The sequence below is a fragment of the Apteryx mantelli genome, chromosome 23 (assembly GCF_036417845.1).
Source record: "Apteryx mantelli isolate bAptMan1 chromosome 23, bAptMan1.hap1, whole genome shotgun sequence".
Lineage (NCBI taxonomy): Eukaryota > Metazoa > Chordata > Aves > Apterygiformes > Apterygidae > Apteryx > Apteryx mantelli.
In genome coordinates, this window is record NC_090000.1 from 1830632 (window position 1) to 1840613 (window position 9982).

General features: G+C 66.4%; 1 protein-coding gene across 1 annotated transcript; it reads right to left on the minus strand.

The window, feature by feature from the left end:
- Window positions 1-2893: 2893 nt before the first annotated feature.
- SCN2B (sodium voltage-gated channel beta subunit 2) lies at window positions 2894-8125 on the minus strand. Its single transcript, XM_013951172.2, is given in 6 exon segments — window positions 2894-4696; window positions 4776-4986; window positions 5425-5591; window positions 7955-8037; window positions 8039-8106; window positions 8108-8125. Coding segments are annotated over 6 exon segments (747 nt in total). The 3' UTR covers window positions 2894-4496.
- Window positions 8126-9982: the final 1857 nt, after the last annotated feature.

Here is a 9982-nt window from a genome sequence, read left to right on the forward strand (position 1 = left end):
GCCCTCCGGACTCGGAGCCGCAGGTCGCCGGCCATGGCAGCCTAATAGAGCTGTCACACTCGGCGGCCCGCGCTGGTCCTCGGCAGGCTGCTCTCGGGAGACATCTGCTGCTGCCGCGGGCCTGGAAAGGCTGCGCTCTCCCGCGGCCTGGCTGCCGCGAGCGCCACGCCGGGGTCCCCCCTCCCCTCCCTCAGCCGTGTGCCAAGGGCATCCCGCAGCAGCTGGCCCTGGCATCTTGGCAAGACGGCTGAGCCGTCTGGCCCCGGGAGGGGCGCGGGGCCCGGGATGCTGTGGCTCGGCGGGGCGCCTTTTGCTGAGACCAGCACGAAACCGCTGTGTCCAATTTCAAGCACCCTCTGCTCGGCCGGTGTCACCTCCCAGTGTGACGGGAAGCAAGGGCTCAAGGACTCCATCGGGCTGGCCGGCTGTCACCGGAGCTATTTTCAGGGAGACAGGAACCACCGCATGTCCCCCCATGCCCCTTGCTCCCTGCTCTCTGTGTGGGCACAGGCCCCCCCGTTGCATCCCTGGGAATGACTGACCTGTGAAACACCAGCGGTCTCCGGCGTGCTCGGGCAGCCTTGCACCCTCCCGGGGTGTCCCGGGGCCGGCGCACCCCCAGCTCCCACGTTCCCCTGCCGGGTGAGCACCCTGCCTGAGCGGAGCTCGGAGGGTTAAGCTGCTGCTCCCCGCGGTGGGCTCCCGCTTGCCTCCACGTGGATGCGGAGCGGGGCAGGGCTGAGCGGAGCCCGCAGGGCTGCAGCGCCCGGCACAGCGCTGCTGGCACTGCTCCGGCCCGGCTGCCCCGCAGCGCCCACGGGAGCAGCCCCGTCCTGGCTCTGCGCCCTGTCCCAGCTCTGCGCCGGGGCAGACCTGTCCCCTCCCCAGCCCCTTCCTGGCCCCCTCCCAAGCCGCCCGGAGCCAGGTGGTGCCGGGAAGCAGGGGAAGGCAGAGCCTCCTGCTGATGGAGGAGGTGGTGACGCTGGAGCAGAGCTTCCCATCAGCACCTTAGATTTACTGCAAGGTCCTCTGGCTGTGACCTTTAAAAGACAAGGCGGCCCGGCAGCCCGGGAGCTGGCAGTGGGCAGGAGGCGGCGGAAGCGATCCGACACTCTGCAGGACAGCCCGGGCCGGGCGCCCCGTGCCGGGCTGGGAGCTGAGCGAGGTGCCGGGCACGCGGTCTGCGGGTGAGTGCATGGCTGCCTTTACCATTCTGCAGCACCCTTGCCTGCACCGCTGTCCCTCGGAGCGATGCTTTCCCGCCCGCCTGCCCCCCTCTCCCTGCGCGGAGCCGTGCTCCCGCTCCCTCAGCCGGCAGGGCTGCGGCACCCGCCGGCAGAGCGGGCTGCTCTCCGGGCAGCCGGGCTCCTCGCCCCCCTCGCGGCCCGGTAGAGCAGGCAGGAGAGGAGGAGCAGCCTGCGGAGGCAGCCGCTGCGGAGGCAGCCGCGAGAAGCTCAGAGCAGCGCCGGTGTGTCCCAGCAGAAAGTTTCTTCCCGAGCCAGCACAGCCTGAGGCAGGCTCCGCCGGGCCCTCCGCCGCTCCCCCGGGGTTCAGCGCCCCGCGCTCTGCCCTTTCCCACCGCCTGCCTCTTCCCAGCTTCCTCTCTCTGCCCTCACCGGCCGGGTGGCCAGGCCGTACGCAGGCTCCCGCAGAGCGCGCCTCGGGGCGCCCTGCAGCCTCCTTCGCTCCCACCGAGCCGAGGTGTGCCCGGCGCTGGGCCTGCCCGCGGCCACTTGCTGAGCTGCTCTCTTGCTCAGCAGAGTCTCCAGTCCCACCTAGCCTGAGCACGTTCACGTAATCCGTGGAAGCGGCTGCTCCGCTGCTCCCGGCTCCTGTGCTAGAAGCTGCGTTACGCCCCGGACTGCTCAGGCCGTCCCGCGGGGAGCTGCTCGCTCCCGGTGTAGCGCCGGCATGGGATACAGCCTCGCCAGCTGCGCGCCGCCGGGCCCCTCCGGAGCTGGGAGGGCTGCGCGTGCGGCGTCACCCCGCTGTTAGAGATGATTCGCACCCGCTCCGTCCCGAGGAAGAGGTGCCTGCGAGAAGTGGTGGTTTTTGGCTGAGTTAGCCCTGCTGGCACACGGCGAGGTGTGCGGGGAGCCAGGGAGCCTGGGCTAGGCCAGGAGGAGCTGGAAGAGCGAGCCTGTATGCCGTTGTTAATTACTATTACCGGGGTGCTCCGGGCGGCTGTAGCACGTGTGAAGCAGGGGCTCTAGGGAGCAGGTGAAGTGGGGCACGTGCTCAGTTTTACCCAGGAAAAGGGGAGTTTCAGCGGGTGCAGGGGGATGCAACCGGTGGACCCACTTGTGCGCACATTTGGGATGCAAATCCAGAGGCGTCTGCCAGCCCCCGCTGATGGGCAGCTGGCGGGGGCACCCTGGAGGCAGCTGCCTGAGCTCCCGCACCGCTGCGTTTCCACTCCAGGCAGATTGACGGATGCGCTCGTTAGCGGCGCCCCAGCTGTGCCGCGCTGCTCTGGCACAGTCGCGGGCCATGGCTGGGTGCTGGGTCACACAGCAGCCCGGTGATGGGTGCCAAGCGCCCTGCCTGCGCACTGGGCGAGCTCCCGGGACAGGGCCGCGGGAACATGGACAGCACGGCACGGCACGGCACACTCCCATCACGCAAAGCCGGCCCAAAGCGGGGTTGAGCCCCGGGCTCCCAGGGGCATCGGCCTTTCATTCCTCTGGACAGGCGCAAAGGCAGAGCGGGGATGTGGTAGCCCGTCCTGTCCCCCCCAGCACAAAAGCATCACAGGCAAAGTCAGTGTTTTGTTGTTCTTTGCTTTGTTTGTTTTTAACTGTACAAAGAGCAATAAAAACATCCTACACTGAGGCTTTGGTGAAAACAATACTAGCAGTGTTTAGCAAACAAAACTCACCAGAAGGCGCCAGCCCAAAACTGCAGTCGTGCCCAGCAACAGCGCCTCCTGTCAATACATACGTGTATATGCAGAGATTCTCTCTGCTGTGTACAGCTATGTACATACGGCTGCATTGGCAACTTGCAATCCAAGGATAGTGCATGACAGCAATGAAAGGCAGATGCAGGACTGGTCACGGGTGCAACAGTCAGAGACCTTTGGCCACAAAATTGTCACGCTCGGGCCCATGTAGAGCCGCTCGCGACCCAGCTACGAGCAGGAGACGATCGCGGAAAACCGGCCGTGCAGCTGGATCTCCACCGGCGCTGTTGGGGGGAAGCGGTCGGACGTGTGCGTGCGGGTGCAGACGACGGGGTGAGAGGGAGCCGGCAGCCCCCGTGGGGCAGACAGGGCGCTCCCACCGCGGGCGCGGGTGGCAGCAGGGCGGCGAGCCCCAGCGGGGCAGGGGCGCGTGCAGGGCCCCGTCGGGGAGCGATGGGGGCAGAGCCCGGGGCTTGCCCGGGACCAGGCGGCAAGCCCGAGGCAGGCCAGCAGGCTGATTCCCGGCCCTTGGGATCGCGAGGAGCACCGCTCCCTTCCCACGCTGCCCCTCCAACCCGGGGCCATGCTCGCACCTAACTGCGGAGCACGCGGGCAGCTCCCGCGGCGGCACTGGGGAGCTGCCGCGAGCAGGGCGGGAGCGAGACCCGGGCTTGAGGGGCCCGAGGCGGCCGGCACCCAGCACTGCGGCCGGGCTGGCTGGCAGTGCGTTGCCATGGCAGTTAGGAATCGGACTGGGTGTGCTCCGAAGAGAGGTCGGGAGAGGCAGTTTGGGCATCATGGGGGTTGCTTGGGGGTGCAGGGAGCCCAAGCCCTGTGGCTGCGCCCCGGCCTTCCCAGCAGGCGCCCTGAAGCTCCTCTTCCTCCCAGCGCCCTCCCCTCTCCACTCCCCACCAGCGTGCCTTGGCGCATCAGCAAAACACTTGGCATTAGAATTACCCACCCCAAAGAGCAAACAAGCACAAAAAGTCGACCCAGCACCTTTGGCTGAGACACTCAGGCCCAAACATAGCCCGAGACGCAGAAGGATACACCCGCCACGCGCTGGGAGCCATTAGTGGCTCCAGAAAGCAGCCGAGTTCAGGAGCGACGCGGGGGCTAATGGTCATTTCTGGCCCCCGGCTGCTGAGCGGGCTGGGACAGCCCCAAGGAGCACGGGCTGCTTGTTGCAGCACCCTCAGTGCACGGAGGAGCCAGGCAGCCAGCGTCCGTGCCGGGGCGCAGCGGGAGCGCCGTGGGATCGAGGAGCAGCGCGGAGGGCAAGCGGCTGCAGGCTGCAGAGCCCCGCTCTCTCTTGCTAGCGGGGCACCTAGACGCGGGGCGCCCACTGCTCCAGCCCCTCCACGCGCGGGGACGCCGCCTCCCTCCCTGCCCCGTGCCACCCTCGCCAGCCCTGTGCATCGCCCGCTGCCGCGGCCCGGCTCGGGGGACCTGCTCTCCGCGCCCTGCTCCAGGCGGGGTTGGTTACTTAGATGGAGGGAGGGATGCTCTGGGGAGACGGCAATCCTTGCTCTGGGAAGCACATCGAGGGGGACACGCTGTACAGGGGTGGAGAGGGAAGGGCAGCCCGGGGGGGTTACTTGGTGCCCTCGTCTGGGTTGCCTTCGCCGTCCGTCTTCCCCTCCTCCTCCGTCTTCTGGTCGTCGGTGTTCAGCCTCTGCTGCTTTTTCCGGCGCACGCATTTCACCACCATCAGCACCAGGATCACCACGGCCAGGAAGCCGCCGACGGAGGCGCCCACGATGACGGCCACTGTCGAGTCGCGCTTGGGGGGCTCTGGGGAGACAGGGCACAGGGTCAGGGCAGGCGGTCCCTGGCCGTGGCAGCGGGGGACAGGGGACCGCTCCGCACTGACCTTCAGTGAGCACCTTGAGGCTGATGCTGGCGTGGCCCCGCTGCCGGTCCGGGGGGTTCAGGACGTAGCAGTTGTAGGTGCCCTCATCTTCCAGCTGCACATTGTTGAGGGTGAAGGACACGTCGTACTTGGTGGGGTTCCCGGTGAACTCCACCCGGTTCCCAAAGCGGTCCAGCTGCTTGTTCATGATCTTCATCCGGAACTGCAGGAACTGGGCAGTCCAGGCGGGAGAGGAGGTGGAACAGCGTTCGGCACCCAGAGCGCTCGCCTTCCCCAGCCAGGCACCCGTCCTGTCCTGTGCGGACCGAACTGCGCCTCGCCCCAGGGCAGCGTGGCTCCCCGTCTATCGCCGGGGCCAGGGTCCTGCTCACCCCTGCCCGTGCCGGGGACAGGGTCTCCTCGTGGCACAGCACTGCTGGGCGCCTCTCCCCATTCAGGCCTGTCCGTCCTGCCCTGCTGCTGCGGCCACCTTGGCCGCTAGCTCTTTACACAGCTGGTTGCTAATTTTCCTCGTGGCAGAGGAGGGCCGGGTAACAGGACCATGCGTAAGGAGAGGGCTCAGGACCCAGAGGAACCCACGCGACTGTTTCAAGCCAGTTAAGGTGGTCCCGTAACCTCCCAACAGTGCCCCAGGCCCGGAGAGACTCACCAGCTCCTCCGAGCAGTTCTTGCACTCCTGGTACGTCCAGTTCAGGGAGAACTGCTTGTTCTCCACTTTGTAGCAGGAGTTGAAGGTGCAGGAGAGCTTCACGGAGGTGCCGTTCAAGGCGTTGATGGTGGTGGGAGCCATGACCTCCATGCCCAGCCCTGTGGGCGCTGCCGCAAGCGTGGAGAGCAAGAGCAGAGATGCGGAGAAGTTAGAAAGGGAGCACCTGCGGCCATCCCGCAGGCTGAGCTGGTCTCTCGCTCTCGTCCTGCACCCAGACGGCTGAGCAGAGCTCCCACCGGGGCCTGGGATCGCCCTTCAGGCACGTCCACGCACAGACCATGCTGGCCGCCTGGCCACAACGGCACGACGGCAGCAAGGCCACGGCCCGGCCAGGACCGTGGATCCCCTGCACGGCAGCAACTGGAGACACGTGGGGAGCAGCCCCAGCGCTGGCACTGTCCCTGCGCCGGACAGAGAGCCCGGGCAGAGAGCCCAGCTGCTCCTCAAGGGCTGGTGACCCCTCTCTGCCCGGCCTGGCCTGATCTTGCCCGGTGCTAAATTCTGCTGACTCCAGGCACAGCCTGCTCCTTGCCACTTAAACCAGGCTTTCCTGATGCAGAATCAATACCACTATGCGAAGGGCTGAATGCAGCATCAGCGTGCAGGGCTCAGCGCCACGTCCGCCAGGAAATTTATGGCTGCGTTCATCAGATTTCATTCCAGGCAGGATGCGCTACAGCAGCAAGGGATGGGTCCTGCCAGGCCAGCCTCTGGGGGCTGCGGGGGGACTGCAGATGCACCCTCCCCCCCACACACACCCCTGCTCCAAAATGGGACTCAAGCAAAAATCAAGGGGGCTTGGAGCCCGCAGCCGGGCTTGCCATCTGCTGGGAACAGCCCCGAGAGCACCTAACCCAGCGCCCACGCGCAGCCGGTCCTCCCCAGCCGGCGGAGGGGAGAGCACACGCCAGAGACGGGTCTCCTGTGCAAGCAGCTGGCTGCAAACCCACGCCTGCAGGATAACCCGGAGGCGCGCAGGGACCGAGCGCCCTGGCGGCACTGCTGGGAAGGGCAGCCCTGCAAAGGTGGACTGTGGGACCCGCGGGGACATGGACAGGGACACCGGGAGCAGGTGCTTTTCAGGCCACCTCTCCTCTCCTGCTTGGCTGCTGCTCCTTCCTCTCATCCCTTCTCCCTGACATGCTCCTGACTCCAGCCCTGTGGCCAGGTTTGATGCCTGTGAAGGCAGGGGCTGCCCTGCTGGCCAATTTGCTCAGGTGCAAACACGGTAGGAATGGGGCCAAGCTCTGCAGCCAGGGAAAAGAGTCTTTTCCCAGGGGCAGAACTGGCTGGTTGGAGCCGCAGGTCTTGCAGCAAGGTGAGAAGCAGCAGCACCCCTGCGCTGCCTCTCTGGGAGAGGAGAGTGGTGCCCTCCAGGCGCGTCCAAGCCTCTGGAGACAGCTTCCCACTCATGCACGCAGCTGGGTGCCCACAGGGAGCAGCAGTGTGGCCTTGCGCAGTGTCCCCTGCGTGCCCAGGGGCTCTGCAGAGGGCTGAGAGGCCACCAGGTGCTCTCTGGGCGTCCCCAGCTCTGCAGTGGCAGGCCAGCCCTGGCCGGGGTTTGCAGACACCTGGTACCATGGGACCACACCGCAGCAGAGGGTCCAGCACACATGACGGGCACATGCCCTGGGAGCATCCGCGGCCCTGGGCATTGCCCCCAGGTGCCTCAAGAGCAGTGGGCAAAGCCGTGGCGAAAGAAACCCTTGGAGTCCCTGGGACCGGCTGTCCCCGGCTGTGCCGTTGGTCTCTCTGCATGCTCCCAAATGCTCTGTCACACTACACCCTGCAGCCGAGGGCTCGGGAGGTAAAATTACAGGCAGTCTCTGAAAGAAACCATGCTGGGCTTTTCCTCCTCCACTGTGCGACCTCTCGCCAAAGCACCAGCAGCCCACCAGGAGCTCCGGCACCGTGTGAGCAGCGCTTCAGCACGGCAACACAGACCCAAACCTGCTGACACACGCTCCCCGCTACAGGGCAGGGCAGAAACGCAGGCACCGCGGCTCCCGCACACCCCATGCACCGCCGCCAGCCCGAGCTCCCCCTGCCCCAGCAGCAAGCCCGGGAGAGCCGCAGCCCAGCCGGGCGCCGCGGCGCAGCAACCCAGCAGCAGAGCTGCCCGGTCCCCGCTGCAGCCACCTCACCTGCCCGGCACGCAGGCGGCCCCGCGCTCGGGGACAGCCCAGCGAGCGGGATGCGCAGCCTGCCTTAAGGGAAGATGCAGGTGCACCGGATCCCCGTCCCATCTCAGAGCAGGTCGCCCCGGCTGGCAGAGCGCGGCCAGCGCACCGCGGACCACCGCCATCCCCCATCCCTGCAGCACAGCGTCGCTCGCCCCTGCCCCCGGGGACAGGAGGGGCTTCGCGGGCCGGGGTGGGCAGGGGGCTCCTGGCCCGAGAGGCGGCTGCTCCCCAGCCGGGCGCTCTCCCCTGGCAGCCGTGTGCATGCAAGGGGGCGAGTCGGCACTTACCCAGCGAGAGGAGCAAGCTGAGGCCAGTGAGGCACAAGGTGGGCTGCGGGAGCCAAGCTTCCGGGCTCATTTTCAAGGACTTTTGTGTGTGGAGAGGACTTGGTGTTGGTGTGGATTTTGGTGGTGGTGGTTTGCTTTTTTCGAACGCCCGGGGTTATTTCCAGGTGACATATAACATTAGAGCTGCCTTATTTCCACAGCCCAATATGGCCGGCTGGAGCGGTGCTGGATTAAAAAAATCAGTAAATGCTATGGTTGGTGGATTTCATCAGAGGAAGTGGGAGGGCAGAAAAATTTCCCTTGAACAGAAGGCAAACACTCCTGGCTTCATCCTGCTCTGGGGGCTGGTTGCGGGCCGGGGCAGAGTGCGGTGCCACACCGCTCACTGGGGCTGAGCAGCTCCTGCAACACTCAGGCAAGCTGAGGAGCACCTTCCTGCCAGGATTTGCTCCAGGAGGCCAAACTTGCTTCTGGACCAAGCAGCGTGCCAGGCTCCACTTGGCCCTGGCAGCCTAGGGCCCCGTCACACACCTGCAGCACGTGCCCAGCCACGACGGCTCGCCCGCGCCCCTGCAGCCTCCTTATGTCATTGGGGCTGCGCTGATGTGACAGCTCTGCACTGCCGGAGGCTGGCGAGCATTGGGTCGAGAGCCTGGTTGAGCGCAAGGACCCCGGACACGCTCTCCCAGCAGCCTGGCAGACTGATGGGGCCTGCAAAGAGCGCAGGGTCCTGGCCCTGTCCCCAGGCTGCATCACGGTTCCCGGCAGCAGCATGGCCAACCAGGCCCGCAGGGTTTCTGCAAGTCTCCGATGCCGTTAGACCTGTGGGGGACCCTGGTCTCCTGCCCGCAGCAAAGGGGCGGCCCGGGAGCACTGCTCGGGGCAGGGAGCCGACTGCGCAGCACGGTGCGGCAACAGCGAGGAGCCTGGGGCAGGGAGAAGCACTCCCAGCAAGCCTGCCTGCCCGCCGGCGCAAGGGCAGCCAGCCCCGTTGCTGGGGCGCCAGACTCCACCGGCACCGCCAACCCTTCCCCAGCAGCACGTTGTCCAAAGAACCAACCAGCCCTGCTCTTCATCTGGCCCGCGGGAAGCGGAGGCTCTGTCTGACCCTAACAGAGTTGGGGAGGTCTTTGGTCCCCTTCACACCTTGGGTGTCTTACACCAGCCAAGGAAAGCTTGGGGCCACAGTCCCCAAACTTGGACCCAGGCTGCAGAGGCTAGAGCAGGAAGGACATTACGTGCAACCCCATGCAGATGAGAAAGCTGTTGACTTCAGCCACTTGGCCAGCTAGTTCCAGTCCCATGAACCACAGGCAGCAGGGTGGCACAGTTCTCCTCGGCAGCATCAGCAAGGGGCATCCTGGAGCCAGAGCACATTCAGGTCCCCGTGCAAAAGAGTCCTGGGGAGCAAGCGACAGGGCGAGGGGGAGGCAGGAGGAGTGCAGAAGTGCTCCACTCCCTGAGCCGCTCCAGGAGGTGAAGCCACGCAGCTGCGAGCAAAGGCATCAGGGAGGTGCCAGGGCATGCCGGGGTGCAATGAGCACAGGCAACCCCCCCAGCGGATGCACTAAGCGCACAGCATGGGGGCTCCCAGCTGCCCCGGGCAGGCAGAGCCCGGTCTGCTCTGCTGGGGCGGCCCCCCGTCACTGCTAAGGCACCAGCAGTCGCACGCAATCCCCCTGCAGCCCTCGGACGGCTCCGTTTGCTGCATCCCCCTGTAATCCCTGTATTTCACCTCGCTGAGGAAAAGGGAGTGGGGTGTCAACGTGAAACCAAGGACTGCAGCCCGGAGCCGCCTGTGCTGCAGTCTCCCACGAGCAGAGGCAGCCGGTGGGAGGTGGTCCCTGGCGGCTCCGCTCTCTGCACCTGCAAGTGTCAAACATCTATATATAGTGCCAGAAGGGGGGCCAGCACATGCCAAGGCGGCAGCGCCGGAGGCCCGGCGGGGTGCTGGGCTCCCCCAGCCACGGCGGCGAGTCCCAGGTAGGGGCTGCAGGCAGGGGCGAGCGCCCACCCAGGGCAGCTGGT